The sequence below is a fragment of the Canis lupus genome, chromosome X, assembly GCF_003254725.2.
Source record: "Canis lupus dingo isolate Sandy chromosome X, ASM325472v2, whole genome shotgun sequence".
Taxonomy (NCBI): Eukaryota; Metazoa; Chordata; class Mammalia; order Carnivora; family Canidae; genus Canis; species Canis lupus.
In genome coordinates this window covers 91733849-91753469 of record NC_064281.1, presented here as the reverse complement: position 1 = coordinate 91753469, position 19621 = coordinate 91733849, and the positions used below count along the sequence as shown (strand labels likewise).

Genomic DNA, 19621 nt, shown 5'->3' with positions numbered 1-19621 from the left:
GCTGAATTCCATACCTCTTCAGTCGTCAGTGCAATATTGTTCCTAACTTGGATCAATCTTACATGTTAGAAACCTCTTCAGAACTGTGTCAGCAAGCTCAGTTTTCTTGGACATTTTTAGACTGTGAAGTTTTTCATATGAGATTTTTAACCTTTTTCTTTAAAGGGATCCACACAGTTTAACCCACAGAGGGTAGATGATGCAAGCCCCAAAGTGAATCATGCTCCAGAGAACACATTGGAAACTCTGAAGAAAGAAGAGTTAAATACTCAGTATCTTCAAAATCAGGAGGAAATGCCAAAATATCAGGTTGCCAAGTCAGACAATAAACGAAAACAAAAAATGAAGAAGAGAACCAGGGCTCACTTACGTAAATCTTCCCACCACCTCGGGAGAAAAAAAATAAGGTATTCAACTAGAAAAGAGAGAACTGGAAAATTATTAACTGATGGATACAATCACAGTGTCGTCTCTGACCAGAATTCTTTGCAGAATGAGATGATTCAAGGTCAGTCTTCTGAGAAAGAAGACCACCACAATTCTAATAAATCTGATTCTTCCATATTATCTGAGGCAGACCATGGCAGGAAACAGAAGATCTATGAAACAGATGAATTTATTGATTACCTATTAAACTATTATCAAACTCCCAAGTATGCCCGTATCTGCCTAGAACCGAGTCACGTAGCAAGCCCGTGTCAGTGGCAGAGGGCTGTCCATGCTAAGGGAAATGGATTTCAAATTAATTTGAGGAAACGTAAGCATCACTCCACCAGTCTGAGCCAAATGCAAAACCTGGCAACAAGAGAACGGGTTCAAGAAGATGACTACCAGTCAGAGATCTATACTCAGGATCCTGAGCATAAACCACAAAAGAAAGGAAAAGTGGATTATGCCAAAGAATGTACTGAGGAGTTAAATCATTGCCAGGACACAGCCAGTGAAGCTGGTGATCACCTGTCCCCAGCTGGTGGAAAGAGCCATCTGTTGGAAAAGATGCATGCTTACCAGGTCAAAGATTCCAAATCCGCAAGTCAAAGCCAAGTTTCCTCACCCAGTAGGTCAGCAGACTTAGATTTGGAGTTGACAGATTTCTTAGAGGAAATCAGTAGTGATTCTGAATGCTTCAGTGAAAATCTTAGCATAAACAAAGAAGAAAAAGAGAGGTCTGTGGCCACATATGAGAGCTCCCCAGAAAAACAATCTCTTGATGATGATGAGACCACCACTAGTGATCGAGAAATTAGGTCAAGCCCGCAGACCTTGTATTCAAAGTGGAACCGTGATGGGGAGGACAGCTTCTCTAAATCCAAGCTAAGGAAACCAGGCAAGAGGTCTAAGTATGAACTGAGATGTTCATGGCTTGAGGGTGAAAACAATTCCATTAGAAGTGAGAAGAGCAACAGCAAAAGGAGGGAAACACAAGACCCCAAATACTTGTTTGACGAAGGCCACTACCACGAATCCGGTTCTAACAGTCTGTTAGACCACATCACAAGGAAGAGGAGGAGGTTTGGAGATAGCACATTTGGCCAGCAAGTCAACTACCGGCCCACTCATGTGCCAATAGCATCATCGAAAAGTGCTCATGTTTTCTATTTGGGGGATTTGCCCCAAAGAAGAGAGACTCCATGGAAGTCAGAATATAACCAGGAGACAAGAAGGTTTAAAAGACACGAGCACTCGAAAGATTTCATGCCGAATTCTGATAATTATTATATTAGACGTAACAGTCAGGAGCACATCGACTACAGAAGCTATTTAGGAAGCAGCTACACCAGTTCTCTATATTTTCAAATGTTTTGAAGGTCTCTTAGATCAGAAGCACCCTCATTCTCTGTAAACAACGTGCAAGAAGAAAATTTAAAACCAAATATAGCTATGTAGTTAGCAACTACAGAGCAGAAGCGTGGCACTTAAAAGCTTGAGCAAAGTCAAATGCAAAACCCTGTTCCTCTCGCCAAAGTATAAAGCATAAATGACTGCAGATGTGTTGGCAAACTTTGGGAATGAGAAACATCCAGGTTCCAAAGGATGGTAAAACAAGGTGCCTGCAAAACTTCTTGATTCAAGGACAGACATTTCTACAGTTCAGCTGCAATCTGAACTCAGTGCCAGTGAGGAAGCATATGAGCACTGAGAGGGGTTGATAGTCCTTGGTGGCTCCCTAGCTGTTAGAACATCACCATTTAGCATCATTTACCTTCAAAGGGGACAGTGGTGAATGAAATAGCATCCTTTGACATGTTCTTGGATTTGGTCAGAAACACCATGTGCAGCCACCAAACATCCCGACTTTGATCTAGAAATAACTGCAGGTAAAAGAAGAGAGGACAGCTAGAACATATCACAGACTTCTTCATGACACTGGAAGGTTCTGTGACCATGCACCAGAAGACAATTCACCTTATCCCTATGTTCACAGTACTCAAAGAGTTGACCTTTGAGAAATGAAACTTGGAAGAATCCACAAAAAGGGGCTCGGATTGTCCTTTGAGGCTTAAACGGATGGCGGACCATTCGCAGAGCTGTTTTTGTTTTTGTTTTTTTTTTTTTTTTGAAGAACCCCATATCATTCCATCCTAGAAAAGCAAGAGAATCGAAGTAAAATAACCAGTGGGATTTGCAAAAGGAAATATGGAAAGATCCCAAGGTACCAATAACGGCACTTGGGAAGATAGGACATGGCAATATTCCATTTCAGGTTATGTAATCCTTTCACTCAGGGTTGGGTGACATCAGTTCGTAAAAAGCCACTGACTATCCCCAAACTGACTTTTATAAAACACTAACAAGTGCCTCCTCAATCCTCAATAATGCCATGGAGTTAGGAGGAGTCAAGGGCAAAGCCCTAGTTTTCTAGCTGGGGAAAATGCTATGTGTGCAGGATTTGTAAACTCTTAACAGAAGCAATTTATCTTTTTACCTACTGGTTTTGGACTTCTTGAATATGTTTTTAAATTGAGATATTTTATAGATTCGTAAAGACTTACATCTTAACGCAGTGCATGTTCTATTGAAAGCTCGGCTGATTCATTCTGCCTTACATAGGATTTAGGGCCTCAGGGGCAGTAGATGACCGTCTTTTTTTCCCCCAACAAAGCTATACCTGACTCGGCAGTGGAAGACATCAATGAGATCTGACTGGCTGCAGCAGGAAAAGGAGATTTTCACTCACAGCAGCAGTGGAAGGCAACATTTTCAGAGGATGTGATTCATTTCAGTCTTAACTGGATATTCCATAGGAAAGTACCAACTGGTAGGGCCAAGGTAGGACGCCAGTCAGTGCGGTTGCCCTGAATGAGGAGGCACGCACGCTCTGTGCTCATAACTGGCCCCTTGAGCAACCTGATCCCTGAAGGGGCTACAAGGTCTTCTCATTTACCTGAAGTAAGAACCACACATCATTTCATTGATCTCTTCTAATCACAATTAGTAGAGATATGCTAGTTTGTGCAAAAGCTCAAAAATGAATGTAACATAGCAGGTCGTGCTTATTATTAATGAGATGATAACCAATGAATGATTTGTTGGCTCCCGTGTATTCAGTTCCTCTTTCAAACTAGTGACTCTGCCATCAAAACTCGGTTTGGCTGGTCAGCTCTGAAAAATCGCTCATGGGGTGAGTGCCTTTTCTCCTGAGGACTAGCAAGGACTACTCATGTTTAAAGTACTGTCATCCAGAGTAGCCTTTTCAAGGGCTAAGAGCTCGTATTTTGTCAGACAACTTTTGGTACCTAGGTATTTTTCCCTCCACTGAGACCCTGCCTCCTTATTTTTTCATGTTTCATGCCACTGAAACAAAGAACATTCTGGGTTTGTAATGGAAAGCACTTCTGCTTGTTTTGAAAACAAGTCTTCATTTCTTCTTCATTAGATAATTTTCTTTGCAGAGATTTTTAGGCATGAAAACAATTTGCTGCTCAGTAACCAGACATGAAAAATAAATTGCAGAAGACAGCATGTGCAATTTTGGGGGGGGGGGGTAATAATAGAACTGGTGCTAAGTCACTTCTATATAATACTTTGTCTGGTTTTGTTTGCTAAATACCATCCTGGGACCTAGATGTAAGTAAAAATACTCGTTTCATGTTTACTTTCTGTACAACCTTGGATTTTTATATGTCTTGTGGTAATGCATTTTAGATTTGAATAAACCTTTTTTGTGTGTGTATGTAGGCCTTAAATGAGGAAGAGAAGAATTTATCCTGTCCTTTTCAATGGAATGAATGGCTTAGTAAGGAATGAATAGAACAGAAAATATTGTAATCACTTTCTATTAATCAACATTGCTCTTTGTTGTGCTGTTAAGTGGTGCAAAAATATTTTCTCATATCTTTTTTCTATGACCTATTAAGTAAGGGCCTGAACTTCAAACTGTCTTTTTAAATAGGTGTTTTCATGTTTTTTTTTTCCCTTGTATGTGCTGCTGATGATAGCGCTTTAAAAAAACTAAAAATCTGTCCATGTCTTTTTGTTCCATTTGTTTGAATTTCTCAGGTAGAAAGCCATATAACCTGGTAATTTTCAAAGTAAGAACCAAATAAATGTATTTTTGTTTGTTGCGAGACTGTTTAAAATGTTTTAAATAAATGCTAATAATTCCACAGGGGTGGGGGTGAGTTTCTACTTATAGTATGCTGCTTTGCACTACTGTTGCCAATCCTATCTCATTTGCATTGTTAGAGAAATAGTACATATTTAATTTTCAGATATATTAAAAATAAAATGGTTGTAGTGGCTAGAGTCTGTTCATTTACCACGTGCATTGGCTCAGCTATCACACATCTACATTTTCTATGAAAACATACACATCTGGCTTTAATACTGCTGCTATGCAACTTTTCCCTACATGATGCTAATGTTTGGGAACTGACATGTCAGAGCTCATGCAACTGAAGATCACAGTTTTTAATCTTCATTTTGGATAAATTGAGATAATAGTATTTGGACTTAAAACTGTCCTCCCTTCAGCAAAGGTTTTACCAGTTAAGTAATCTTAGAAGGCAGCGACGTGGGCCCCACACGGTTCACCTCACCCATTTGGCACTTGGCAGTGTTCAAGTTTCTACAATATCCTGATGTTAGTGTGGGTGTGGGATGGGGGAGGTCTGGTCAGAGAAGCTAGGAGCTTTGACCAGTGGGGAGTCACCTGTGTTTTCATGTGAGGCGCACAGCAAACCGCCTCTAAGCCTCTAAGTGTTCTTTATCGGAGGCTATACCTTATTAGTACAATCTGAAAGGGTCCTTGTTGCTGGGGCGGGGGAGGGTGTCAAAGAGCACTCTCTGAAACAGCATGGGCTGTCTGGAAGCTTGTTCTAGATTTTGGATTAGCCTCTTTGGCCCCCTGAGGTTAAGGTGGATGTATCCTTATGCAGAGAAGCCACAGATCTGGAGGTACAGAAAACAGCTTAGGAGCTAGAGTTCCGAGTCCTGAGGACACACACAGCACCTCAGCTGGGGGCTGGGTAAAAGCAGGGGCACAAACCTGTGGGGTTCACCTGACACCTCCCCTGCTGGCCAGGAGCCTGTAACCACCACGCCCATCTTGAATGGCACCTTTTATATAATGTGGTTTTGGAATATGCTAGCTGGATTTGAGAAGTTTTTAGACCAGAGTCCTGCCTTATAGTAATAGCCTTTTACATGTAATCAATATAATGTTGATTTCATTCGGAATGGCGGGGAATTGGGTTAGAGATCGAAGCTTTAGCCAGGCTCTGGACGATTTCCTCTTGGCATCAGACAAACCCATTTAACTCGGAAGGAGTAGCCTGATCTTCACTTCGGTCTAAATGGGATTTCAGGGTGCAAGGTGGCCCAACTTTTCTCCCTCCCACCCCCTTCCCCAAAGCACACGGTATAACAGGGTGTTTGGCACAAAATGGGCAACTCAGATATCAGTTGAATGAAAGCAAGTTGGGGGGATAGGCTCATTTAAAAACAACAGAAACAGGCAATGGTTTGGAAACAGAAAAACTGGAAAGCTGCAAGCTTTCAGGTCAGAATACTTCCCTTGTAATAAGACTCTGCCAACTTGAATGTTAAAATGACAAAACATCAATATTCAGAGAAAGACGTGTTTACACAATGAACTGCATATGCAAATTTGATCTTTTGACAAGAGGTGAATTGATTTTGCTAGGATAGAATTCCTGAATACTTTCCTGATCAGATGATATCTGAAAACAGAACCAACGCTGCCTTGGCACTTTTTATGCCCTTAGTAAAGCTACCCCGTAATAACCTTGCTCTGGACCTCAAGGCAGAGGTGCCTCTGAGTTTAGAGGCAGAATTTGACAAGTCACAAAAAATAAATTTACTAATTTAAAAAACAATGTTGGTTTTTGCATTTTCATTAGGGCAGGCTAGCTAATCTCATTTCACTGGTTTTTTAAAAAAGATTTTATATATTTGAAAGAGTACATGAGTGGGGAGAGAGGGGCAGAGGGAGAAGCAGACCCTCCCTGAGCAGGGAGCCTAGACACAGAACTCCGAGATCATGACTTGAGCCAAAGGGAGATGCTAAACCTACTGAGCCACGCAGGCCCCCCTCAATTCACTATTTAACAGGACAAGCTGGTATTTGGTTTTCGGTGTGAGGCCTCTGCAGTTTTGCTCCTTTACTGGAATACACACACACACACACACACACACACACACACTCATGCATGCGCACACACCCCCCCAAAAGGGGAGCTGAGCATTAAGCTAAAGTAAAATGATTGAATCTGGTTTCTTAGGTTAAGGTTTAAGAAACCTTAAAAGGTTTAAAAACCCACCACACTATACTGGGTAAAACCATTTTATTAACTGACCAAAGCACTTCATTTTGTTTTCTGATTTGAGGTAAAACCATTAAACACGGTTCACAAGAAAATACAAGAACTATTCAACTACAGTTACAAGAGTTTGAAACCTCACTAGTTGTTCATATAATACTTTTACAAATTCATACAACTGTACAGTCTACTTAAGCTAAGTTTATTGTTAACCAAAAGACCAATATCAAAGACCTTGACTCTTGCCCTACTACTCTTGCAGTGGCTATGGTTTTGTAACAAGGGAAGAATAACTGTTACCTTAAGAAATATACGTTAAAAACCATTTGGCTAGTAATGTGTACTTTCTTCATTCCTCAGGGGCGTGTGTTGTGCGGTGTATGTGTAGGCTCTCCAGAGGGCAAACGCCTGCTTCTGTTCACCATAATCCCTCTCACGGCAAAAACTGTGTGAAATCAACACTGTCCCACTGTGAACATGGGGATTGGGGAAATAGTTCTACATTTTCTTTGTATATTTAGGTTTTTCGGGAAGCCAGTAGATTTCTTCCGAAGCTTTCTTTTGAACATTCAGATGGTGTTTTTAGAGCCTTATTATACATTGCTGTGTTAGTGGGGGCTTCTAAGTGTCCAGAGGAGGACAAAAAGAATGATGCAGTCTAGAAACACAGTGAATGTATTTTTCCCAACCAAGCCCAGCTTTAAGATTTCTTTCTTTTTTCCTGGGCAGCTCTCTTTAGTCAATACCAAGGCAGGCTTTGGAACACTGCAGATTTGCTTTAGAGGTAGATAAAACAGAAATCATGCAGTTAAGTCAATTGAGGAGGAAGAGCTTTGCACTCTTGAGGACATCAGGACCAGAAGGGGATCCTTTTTTTCGGGACTAGAAGGACTTTTCCCATTTAACATTTTTACCTGTTTGGGGGAAATACCCAAGTCTTACCTGTCTCTCTCAGGAAAAACTAAAGGCAGCCTGCACTAACTACAGACAGAAGGAGAGTGCCAACATTTGGATTACGGCACTGCAGTTCACGGTCTGGGTCTGTGACACACAAACACGTCATGCACTTGGAGACAGAGGTTAATTATATCAGTGTCACTAGTGATGTTAATTACAAAAACTTACAGCAAGTTCGAAACTTCTCTAAATATCGAAATCACCATGTTTTAAAGACAGACTGGAATGTTACAAATGATTCTGCAAAATACAAAAATAGATATGCTTCCACTGGGTGCTTTAATCATTTTTCCGAGCATTCTCATCTTTTGCTTCTTCCTCATCAGAGTACACAGTGGGCTCCTCCCCCTCCTTCAGCAGTTTGCCCACATGATGGTACTTGACTGGAGGGAGAGAAGAAAACACAAATGAGCACTCTCACGCTTTACAGAGAACCGCTACATTTCATTGGAAAGCATTCGGTAGAGGCCTACCGCCTGTGCTGCAATGTGCTGGGCTTCTCGAAGTTGTCAATCACAGAGGACATACAGCACAGTCCTTGCCAATGGGGAATTAAGAGTTTCATTCAGGAGAAATACAGAACAGGTAGTGATGTCGGGCACTGGGAAGGTCCCAGGGAGTCGTATTTGTGGACAGGAGGGGGTGAGAAGAGCAAGGGCTCATGAGCTGTGAGTGAGGATTCTAGAACACCCTCCCAAAGAAGGCAATGCTTTGGGAAATGCACGGAAGGATCTGAGACGAGAGGGGTTTCCAGAAAATGGAATTGCAGTGTACAAAAAGGCATGCAGGGGAGATGTAACAGATCTGGAGAGCCATAGAGAGACCAAGCTGACAGCAACAGTGGGAGTGCAGATGGCTAAGCAGTGTGGGTAAATATTACGAAGGTTGTGGAAAGCCAACCTGAAGCATTTGGACCTAATCCTATAGGTGGCAAAAGTGTGTGACAAAAGAACGACACAGGAAACCAGTGCTTTGGCCAACATGGGATGGTGGTGGCATATCAGGCGGATTAGAGCCAGGAGACCAGGCGCAGGCTGCCCGGGGCGGGGTGGGGGGGCAGTGGGTAGATCTGTGTGTGAAGGAACAAGAGCCAGGAGTAGGGTGTCCATGGGAACAGAAAGGCTAGGATATGAGCTACTTTAAAGGAAAATGGAAACGTGAGTTGATGAAGTTAAGCCTGGAGCTTCCATGAACCAAACTGAGAGCTCTGGAGAGGGAGCCCCTCTGTGGGTGGGTGGGGGGCACGCAACAGGAAGTCCACAAGGGCTGGAAAAGTGAAGTTAATATTGGCAAGAAGCAGGTTCCTGGAAACCTCTGAGAAAGAAAAGTTCAGTGGAATTGTGGGGCAGCAAACTGTCTCAGAGAGTAAGGAAGTATGGGGAGGAAATGAAGTAGTGGTTGGGGACAAGCACTTCTCAGATGGTTGGTGGTGAAGGGATGAGGAGTCTAGTGGATGAACGAAAGCAGGAGACTGAATGTTTTCTCCACCCCAGGAAAAAAGCTGTGCAGGGCAGTTAAAGAAAGTGATTAAGGAGGCAGGAGAGCACTGGAGATGTTGGAGAAAACAGACTTAAGACTGCAAACCAGAAACTCAGCCACCAAAAAGAATGAAATCTTGCCATTTGCAGTGATGTGGATGGAGCTAGAGTGTATGATGCTAAGCAAGATTAACTCAGTCAGAGAAAGACAAATACCATATGATGTCACTCATGTGGAGTTTAAGGAACAAAGCAGATGAACCATAGGGGAAGGGAGGGAAAAATAAAGATGAAAACAGAGAGGGAGGAAAACCATAAGAGACTCTTAACTATAGAGAACTGAGGGTCGCTGGAGGGGATGGGGGGATGGGGTTAGGGTTAAACTGGGTGATGGGCATTAAGGTGGGCACGTGATGGAATGAGCACTGGGCATTGTATGCAACTCAAGAAATCACTAAACTCTACCTCTGAAACTAAGAATACAGTATAGATTACTTAAACTGAATTTCAATAAAAATTTTTTTAAAAAGGAGAGAGGGGATAGAGTCAACAGACCACCAACCACCACACTGGCTGTTCTCTTGTGGCCCAGCTAACACAGGGTTAATCTTATCAATGTCAGAGGCCTAGAGGGCTGAGAGTCTCCTCTTTCTGCATATGGGTAGAAATTAGAGGAGTAACCAACCTGTCTAACCAGGTAGCCAGGCCTGCTTTTGTGTGAAATAATCACTGGAAACAATAGGAACTTCCCTATTTGAACATGTTATGAAGGTCCCTAGGGTGCTCAGGACTGTGCAAGACAAAAGCTGGGTGGCGCCCAAGAAACCTGCTTGAAGGAGAGTCCACACCAGTCTCGAGTGGAGCTCAAGTGTCAACACAGAATATGGGCCTGGTCTTATTAGTTTAAGGGGGAGAAAGTTTTTATGGTTTTTACCTCCCTGGTGAAGGCAAGCCCTAGAAGATTGAGCTTTGTTAAGTCAGAAATTACAACTCGGCAGCTCCACATAAAAGAACCTCTGTTTACAAAGGCATCCTTTGGATACAAATAAAAAAAAAAATCAGGGACGATGTTAGTTGAATTGTGTTTTCAAAGTAAAAACCTGCCTCTAGACCTGAAAGCTACACTTCTGTCCAGTTGGGACCCAAAACTTGAAGGTGGAGTGAGTCACAGCTAGCTAATAATTAACCCAGACTCTGAAGTCAGCATTATTTTCAAAGAAAATGGTTGGATTCAGCCAAAAGAGTCAGTAATATTTAACTGGCTATAGAGAACAGCAAACAGAAAAGATAAATTTGAAAATAAAACATCTTGAAGTGATGGTCACAGTCTTTATATACTGCTTCAAAGGTGGGAAAGATTAGTCAAATTCTTAGCAGTGCAATGTTGCTAAAGTGATTGTTAAACACTTAGGCTCAACCAAAGCCAAGTCCTCAGTTCTTGAAATTTGAACTTAACCCCCGTCCTGACTCCCCCCTCCTCCCAAAGATCTCAGCCTATAGCATAAACCAGGAAAACAAGCAGCTCCTCTTTTTCTTTTTAAAAATGCAGACACCATTGTTGTTGGGCAGATTATAAGCATCATTTGTGGATGAGGCCTATAGTTAGGCTCAATTAGATTAAGAGAGAAGCTGTTTTGTAGAACACAAGTCTCCCATTCTTCAACAGAAATGTGGGCTGCTTTTAAACAGCAAGTCTTACTGGTGAGGACTTCTGAAAATCCCTCTCTCTGTAGCCTACATGGCCACGATACTTTCCCCTACACCACAAGCACCAAATCCTAGTGTGGAATCCATATGAACCTGTCAAAGATTTATATAACAGAAACCAAAGTTTCCATAGAGAACTAGCTAAAAATTGGATGCAATCACAGCAAGTGACTCAGCACTGCTGCAATTACTTCAAGCCATGAACTTGATCCATCCAAGATTCAGGAGCCTATCAAAATGCTCCCCAGTTTCAGGCTGCTTAGTAGTAACTATTGTACTGCTGTGAATCCCATTACTGGTAGAAATTTGATCCAGGCACAATTTTTTAAAAATGCTTACAAGTGAACTGAGAGTCCCAGTCACTCAGGGTCTCCTGCTGGGCAGGAGTGAGGTCAGAAAGGTCATCGTACTCTTCCTTCAGTGCTTCCTTATCCAGGCAAAATGTGGCAAGGCCCCGGGATGCATCTCTTCCAGCAAAGACCCCGTATGGCCCCTCTTAAAAAACAGACAAAACCAAAGACCAATTTTTTATTAGACAGTAATTTCTCTGTGGTTCATACACAGAAAATGGCTTCCTTACCCATCAACAAAGACAGCTCTCTTTTGCAGCATCAAATTCCATCTGCAAACCAGAAGTAAATGTTGGTATTTTCATCATTATGTAGTAGAACCTGAAGGACCTGTTGTCATTAGACTTTTACGAATCAATATGCTATACATTATCATCCATTTCCTTTGATTCTCAAATAACTAATAAAACAGCCATGAATGATTATCTCCTGGGGCAGGATGGGGTGGTGGTAGTAGGAAATCATCCAAGATAACACTGAATTCAAGGGTCAGAATTCAACTTTAGGACGTTGAACCCAGAGTCTGTCTCTGTTGTAGGCGCTTGGGCTACACCAGTGAAAGTAGTGGCTTCTAAAAAAAAAAAAAAAAAAGAAAGAAAGAAAGTAGTGGCTTCTTAAGGAAGGAAGTAAGAAGGCATAAATGAAAACATTTCCTTATGGAACGTATTCTGATATGTTTTAATGAGTCAAAAGTATTTTATAGCAATCTTTGGTTGTGAGACTGTATTAAACATTAACATGTGGCATCTGCAGCAGAAATCGTTTTATAAGAGTATCAGTAGTTCAGAAATCTATCTACATGTTACATAATCTACACTATCAGTAAAGAAGAGGTAGCAGAGGGGATCAGGTTTGTCACTCTGGTGAGCTTGAAGACAAGACTCAAAATACTTAGACTTCCATGGGAAAAAAAAGACTGAATCAATATCCCAATATTATGTAAAACATTACAATGCTATTATATATAATATTACACTGAACTTTTGTCCAAGAGAGTGGTGAATTATTCAATAGGTACTTAAAGTAGGTGTTTCAACTTATTTATATATTGCACAAGTAAATGAAAAGAACCCAGTGTACTTTAACCCATGTGTTGTTTCCCCAAGGTAGATTGGGTAGCAACTCAGACATTAAAAAGTCTGTAAATAATTACTATGCCAAGTATAAGGAGATCAAGTTTCAGTATGGCCTGGTCACTGAAACCTCAATCCCCTAGAATTTTTTTTTTTATTTTTACAAATTAGACAAAATTGGGATCCCTGGGTGGCGCAGCAGTTTAGCGCCTGCCTTTGGCCCAGGGCGTGATCCTGGAGACTCGGGATCGAATCCCACATTGGGCTCCCGGTGCATGGAGCCTGCTTCTCCCTCTGCCTATGTCTCTGCATCTCTTTCTCTCTGTGTGTGTGTGACTATCATAAATAAATAAAAATTTAAAAAATAGACAAAATTTATGATCAACTTTTAAATGCAAATAAGGTTCTAAAGAAGAGTGGTTGTTTGCAATTTTCATTACATGCTACCATGTCTACTAATGAAGGTAAAAAAAAACCTCCATTATGGTTTTCACAAGTGTGTGTATGTGTATATATATGTGTATATATACATGGTAATGGACATCGTAGCACCTAATACTTGAAAACAGACCAACTGTTCTGGTTTTGACCTCAATACTTCAGAGATTATGGTCACAGAATACTTAAAAATGGCTCAAGGAGAACATTAAGTGTCTTTGGAGAATATAGACTATTGACCAGAACGTGTCTTCAGTAGAATATAAGCTCCGTGAGCAGAGATTTGTGTCTGTTTCACTCATGGCTGTACTTCTAGTACCCACAAAAGCACCATGTGTGGAATGATGGGCACCAGAACGAGTAATTTTTAGGAATCCTTTTTTACATGAATTATCATTTGCACATGGTATCACATATTCATGGGCTCACAGGATGATACCACAGGGTAGACTGAGGAGATCTCACAATGGGCCTATCCTTAGCATTTTTCAGAGAGACAACTAAGGCCCAGAGAGAACAATGCTTCACACAAGGTCGCACAGCCAGTCACTAATCCAACTGGGATTAGAACTCAGGTCGCCTGACTCCCCAGTTTTTGTGTTTCTGTGCTGCAGGCCTGCATTCCTCTCAATGACTTTGCAAATTACAATCCTATGATGTTGCTCTATGTACCCGCGTGGAGTACTTGATGGTTGTAGCTCAGTAGGAACAGCTATTTACATGATTACGTAAAGTGGAAATGACAACAATAAAGGGGTGGTTTTCAAATTATTTGGACAGTTCCATGGCCTACAGAAAGTAGGTCTTCTAAATTAACCACAAAAACCGCTAAGGGGACCAGTTCCTGAAGAACCCCAACCCATCTGATTTTGGTTAGTTGAACTGGCGGAGTGAAACAAAGCAGGACTGGAGATGACGTAGATCACTGCCTTCTATCCTCTTTCCTCTCTCCAGACCAGTGGGGAGGGGCACCCTCAATGTGGACACACTCCCTGAGCTCCCTGTTTCTAGGAGTTCATTATTACAGGAGCTAAAATCTCTTCCTCTTCATCTCCGGAATATTCTACTACACTGCAGGACTTTCCAAACCTGGCCCCTTCTCAAATGTGCCTGGGGGAGCCGCTTAAAACGCAGATTTGCTGGACCTCCCCCACAGAGCCTCCTCCACTGTTGCTGTGATTAAGCCTTGAATCTGTGTTTTTCCTCAGGCGCATCAGGTGATTCTGATCCGCAACCAGGCTTAGAAAGCCTCATCTCTAAGGCCCTTCGAGCCTACCCCCCTCTAAGGCTCAGCAGTCATCCACCCTCATTTCCCCTCTGGTTGGCTTTTCCTGAAATCCCCACACCCAGCAGCTTTCACAGCCCTACCCCTTTTGTTTCCCAGGATCCTCCCACTTCTCCCTCCCTCCATTTTTAATTTTTTTTTTTTGGCTTCTAGTCCTTTCTCTCCCGCTTGTAGACGGACTAAAATGCTGTATTACCTTTTCATCTCGCCACGATCCCATTGTCCGCTACGTTCAGCCTCCTTCTGCCCTAGATGGGCTCCCTTCCCCTCCGCCCCCCACCCAGGGAGCCTCTCCGTTCACCTTCCAGCTTTCCGGTCGGCCACACACAGCACGCGCACACACATACCAAACACACGCCACACACATACCTGACACATGCCACATTCCAAGCACGCGCGCGCGCGCACACTCGCGCCTGGCCAGCCACCGACACAGACTACGCACGCACACGGCTGCTACCTGCCACCGATCCCACCTCCGCCCCGCTCCCACATCGCCACAGGCAGCACCGCCAGTCCCGGCGGCAGAGGGCCTGGCCTCTTCGCCGAGCCTGGACCTCCTCCCACCCCTGCCCTCACCTACCGCCACCCCGCTGCCCTCGAGACACCCAAGTTTCCCTTCTCCAGCCCGACACCGCCCCTCCTTCAAGGAACCCTCAAACCCCATGCCCCCGAAGCTCCCTGAACGGCGCGTTCGGCCTTCCAGGCTGGCGAGCTCGCCCCCCCGCCCCGCGCCCCCGGCCCGGGCGCTCCAGCCTCCCCCCATCCCCGCGCTGGCGGCGTCCCCCGCCCGCCGCAGCCCTTCTAGAGTGGCCCTCGCCCGCCGCCGCCGGGGAGCCGCCCTGCCACGGCCGCCCGCTCGCCGCCATGCCTCCCTCGGGGCGCCCCTCTCCCCCGCGCCTCCCCCGGCCCCAGCCCCAGCCCCAGCCCCGGGCCGGGGCCCCTGCTTTTGTCTCCGCGTCCCCTAGGCGGCCGCCGTTACCGGGCCCGTAGAACTTGCGGCCTTTGGTCACGTCGAACACCTTGCCGTTGATGGCCATGAGTATGCGCGGGTCCTGGACGCCGTCGAAGCGCCGCAGCTCGGCGGGGGTGAAGTCGCGCCGCTTAAGGCGGGGCAGCGGGGGCGGCTCGTCGTCGTCGCTGTCGCCGCCGGCCGCCGGCTGGTCCCCGCGCACGATCTTGTACAGCAGGAAGACGCAGAGGCCGAGCAGCAGCAGGTTGAGCGGCGACGTGAAAATCTCGTGCAGCAGCCCGCCACCCTCCAGCTCGCTCGGGTCGGCGCCGGTCGCCGCCACATCCTCGGCAGCCATGATCGCTGGAGCAAAGGTTGGGCCGGGCTAGGGAGGGCTCCGGAACTGGCTGCTTTCTCCTCCCTCTCAGCGAGCTAGTGCGCGCGGGGCTCAGCGGACAAGGACTACCCGGCGGAGGAGGCGGGGCGGGCGGGAGGGCGGAGCCTCCCGGCCCCGCCCCCCGCGCCCGCCGAGGCACAGCGCTGCGTCCGGCCGCCGCCCCCCACCTGGTCTCCCGACGGTCGCTCCTCTCCCGGGGCCGGGGCCCGCCTGCCCTGCGGCGGGGGGAGCCGCTGCCGGCCTCCGCCCAACCCGAGAGGCCCGGGGCCCGGCCTCACGCCGTCCCGGCGCCGGCCTCTCGCTGAGCGCGACGCAGCGCGCAGCCCTCCTCCGCACCCTCGCCGGCTGCGCGCCGCGACCAGCTCGCGGAGCCTGGCCTTTGCTCGGCCACCTGTTGCGCGCCGCTCGCGACTCCATTTCTCTCGCTGCGGCTTCCCCCTCGCCTCCCATTCTGAAGCCTCCCCTTTCCCCGCCCGTCCCCCGGGACCGCGAGGCTCTCTTGGGGCCCCGGAAAGAGACTCCTCGAGCTGCTCTTTCCACCTTGGAGGCCCAGACCACGCATTTCCACCTCGGGAACCCCGTTCCACTCCCCTTAACGACCCTTCTGCAATCCTCGCCGCCGGAGGCTGTGGCGAGGACACCCCGGGGAGCTCTCGTCAGTGCACAGGCCCCTGACAGTCCTCCCAATATCTGGGGGTGTCGGATCGGCTCACCGGGTTTAAGTTGGGTTCATTCTCGGAAATGTAAACCCTTTCGCAATCACAGACTTGCTCAGTCCCAACGCATCAGCAAGCAACCTTCAGTTGTTGCGCTTTTTTTTTTTTTTTTTGGCTCAAAATAGCAAAGTTTCTTTGTTGGCAGCGCTCCTTTATTTTTTTATGATAGTCACAGAGAGAGGGGCAGGCTCCATGCACCGGGAGCCCGACGTGGGATTCGATCTCGAGTCTCCAGGATCGCGCCCCGGGCCAAAGGCAGGCGCCAAACCGCGATCCACCGACAGCGTTCTTTTATTTGAAACCTGTCGAGCTACCCTTGGCAGTCTCAATAACCCTGTGCTGTATCCCAGACGAAAGCGGGAGTTACCGGGAGATCCTGTTTGGTCCCTTCCTTTCCCGGGTATTTCCCCCGGCTATTGATGTGCTAACCGTCTGCACAGGAGCAGGCCTTAGGGAGGAGGGCTGTCTATACCCTATAAAAACCTAATCTGGCCGCCCTCTTCACTGTCACAGGGGGGAGGGGAGCGGAAGAAAGAATAGACAGAAGGGGGAAATATAATTAAAACCAAACCCTGCTCACATCTGCGGCCCAGAGCAGTACTTTTCCACCAAGAGTTCTGTTCGCTTACACATAATTTACTCCCCCTCTCAACACGCAAGAGATTCGAGAGAATTGGCTTCTTACCTCAGAATTTCTGAGCACAAAAAATTTCTGGCACAAACTGCTTCCATCCCTGCCCCCACCCCATCTTCTTAAATCATTTAAAAGTACATATGAGTGGAATAATCCTTAAATTGGGCCCACACATTTTTTTCCCCACAAATCTGAATTTAGGGTTAGCTGAAATGGCCCTTATAGGTCTTTTGTCAAACTTCTTCGATGTAATCAAGTGAAAGCAGGCTTAAACTGAGGGCACAAGGCTATATTTAGACTCTGTCTTTGGTTTTATTTATTTATTTTTTTAAAGATTTATTTATTTATTCATTCAGAAAGAGCGAGAGAGAGGCAGAGACACAGGCAGAGGGAGAAGCAGGCTCCACGCAGGAAGCCCGACGTGGGACTCGATCCAGGGTCTCCAGGATCACACCCTGGGCTGCAGAAGGCGCTAAACCGCTGCGCCACCAGGGCTGCCCTGTCTTTGGTTTTAAAAGTCTATGGCCAAGGTATTTGTGAAAACCAACAAACTTGTGAAAAATATTTTCATTTACATCTAATGACAGAGAAAAGGGTTAATATCTTGTAAGGGCTCACTTTGATTGATAAGAAAATCCATAAGATGTTAGTCAATAAATGGGCAAAAATGGAAATAGGTAGCCCAAAGAAGAGTGCGCACCAATGGTGAATAAGCATATGAAAAATGTTCAGTCTCGCTGGCAATGAAAAATGGAGATACCACTGTCACCTACCACCTGACCTCCCTGTCGGAAAGATTCAAGGAGAAAAAGGATGATCTACAAGGCTGGCAGGAGGGTGATGAGACTCTTGTATTCTGTTGGGAGTAGAAATTGACATAGCCTTTTGTCATTCATAAAAATAGTTTCTATCCATTAATCCCACTTCTAGAAATGTACTCTTTGGTCCAGTGCTTTGACCTCTAGGAATCCATGCCAAGGAAACACTTAGAAATGCAAATGAAGATTTCATTACCAAGATGCTTATCAGAAAAGTTTTTTTAAAACTAAGCTCTATGTCCAATGTGGGGCTCTAACTTATTACGCAAGAGCAAGAGTTGCATGCTCTACTGACTGAGCCAGCCAGTAGAAATAGCTGATTAATCCACTTGCAATGTGACAAAACCATAAAACATTATTATGGCATGCATGACATGGGAAAATGCTTATGTCTTAATATTAAGAAAGAAAAACAATACGAAACTACACAGTATGAAAACTCAACTGTGTTTAAAAAATGCATTAAAAGGAAGCCTAAAAGGAAACCTGGTAAAAATGTTAACTGTCATGATTGTTTGTTTCTTTGTGCTTTCCTACATTTTTTACAGTCAGCACATGTCACTTTTAGCTTCAGAAGAAGAAAAAGGTTTATTATTAGTTTTGTGAAAAAAATGTAGAACGGTAAAACATGCTCATTATAACAAACAAACAATATGTAAGTTGTTTAATAAATAAACAATAAAAACAATAAAAGAAAACAAAAGAAAAAATGAAATTCATTCTTTGTCTCCCAGCTCCCCAGGCAATCTTTAAATGGGGCCCACACATTAGCAGTTCGTTTTATATTCTTGCAGACATGTGAAACACACACACACACACAGAAATTTTGTTTTACAAAACTGGGGAAATTTAAGAATAATAAATGGTTCACCAGAGTTTTTTTTTTTCTAATAGAGATACAAAGTAAAAAATAAGTCATTAGCTCCCACCCAGATAACCCCTGTTGAAATTTTTAAAAAATTTTTATTTCTTTATTCATGAGAGACAGAGAGAGAGAGAGAGAGTGAGAGAGAGAGAGGCAGAGACACAGGCAGAGGGAGAAGCAGGCTCTATGCAGGGAGCCCAACGTGGGACTTGATCCCAGGTCTCCAGGATCACACCCGGGGTTGAAAGGGGCACTAAACCGCTGAGCCACTGGGGCTGCCCAAGTTTTGTTTTGTTTTGTTTTTGTTTTTAATAAAGATTTTATTTTATTTATTCATGAGACACACACAGAGAGAGGCAGAGACACAGGCAGAGGGAGAAGCAGGCTCCATGCAGGAAGCCTGATGTGGGACTTGATCTCGTGTCTCCAGGATCACACCCTGGGCTAAAGGCAGCGCTAAACCGCTGAGCCACCCTGGCTGCCCCCCTGTTGAAATTTTTTAAGAGTCATATTTGTTGGGACACCTGGGTGGCTCAGTGGTTGAGCCTGTGCCTTTGGCTCAGGTCGTGATCCTGGAATCCGGGATCAGATGGAGTCGTGTCCCCCCACCCCTCCCTGCATCGGGCTCCCTGCATGGAGCCTGCTTATTCCTCTGCCTCAGTCTCTGCCTCTCTCTGTGTGTCTCTCATGAATGAATAAATAAAATCTTAAAAAAATAAAATCCTTCTCTTCATCCCTGATTCTCTCTCCTCAAAAATAAACACTACTGAAAGTAGGGGAAATGTCAGAGGCAGAAAGACAATACAGTATGATATTTCTTATACGTGGAATCTAAAAGCAGACACTGAACTCACAAACACACAGTGGAATGGTGGTGACCAAGGGCTGGGGGTGGGAGAAGGGGAGAGATGTATTAGGGTGCATACTCGCAACTAGTAGATAAATAAGTCCTGAAGAGCTAATGTACACTATTAGTACAGTACAGTGATTATAGGCCACAAACCTGTATCTTAAACATTAAACTTCCTAAGAGACTAGATCTTATTTTTTCCCACCACTAGAAGAAATGATCACTATGGGATGAGACAGGTGTTAGCTAATGCTACAACAACAATCCTATTACAATATAAACGTATCAGTGTGTTGTATACCTTAAACTTACACAATGC

The 19621-nt window shown here is 44.8% G+C and overlaps 2 protein-coding genes across 5 annotated transcripts in view; one reads left to right on the top strand and one right to left on the bottom strand.

Moving 5' to 3' along the window:
- LOC112649174 (A-kinase anchor protein 17B) overlaps window positions 1-4568 on the top strand; it is a 29809-nt gene extending 25241 nt beyond the window's left edge. For all 4 annotated transcript variants that reach the window (XM_025431283.3, XM_025431284.3, XM_025431281.3 and 1 more), the window contains one exon: window positions 166-4568. In XM_025431283.3, coding sequence (XP_025287068.1) covers window positions 166-1806 — 1641 coding nt within the window. In that variant the 3' untranslated portion in view covers window positions 1807-4568. The remainder of the gene's footprint in view (window positions 1-165) is intronic.
- A 2221-nt stretch (window positions 4569-6789) lies between these two features.
- PGRMC1 (progesterone receptor membrane component 1) lies at window positions 6790-15478 on the bottom strand. The gene is made up of 3 exons (XM_025431285.3): window positions 15053-15478; window positions 11264-11419; window positions 6790-8122 (listed from the first exon to the last, which is right to left on the bottom strand). The coding sequence occupies exons 1-3, from the start codon at window positions 15378-15380 to the stop codon at window positions 8019-8021; spliced, it is 588 nt and encodes a 195-aa protein (XP_025287070.1). The 5' UTR covers window positions 15381-15478; the 3' UTR covers window positions 6790-8018.
- Between the last annotated feature and the right edge of the window lie 4143 nt (window positions 15479-19621).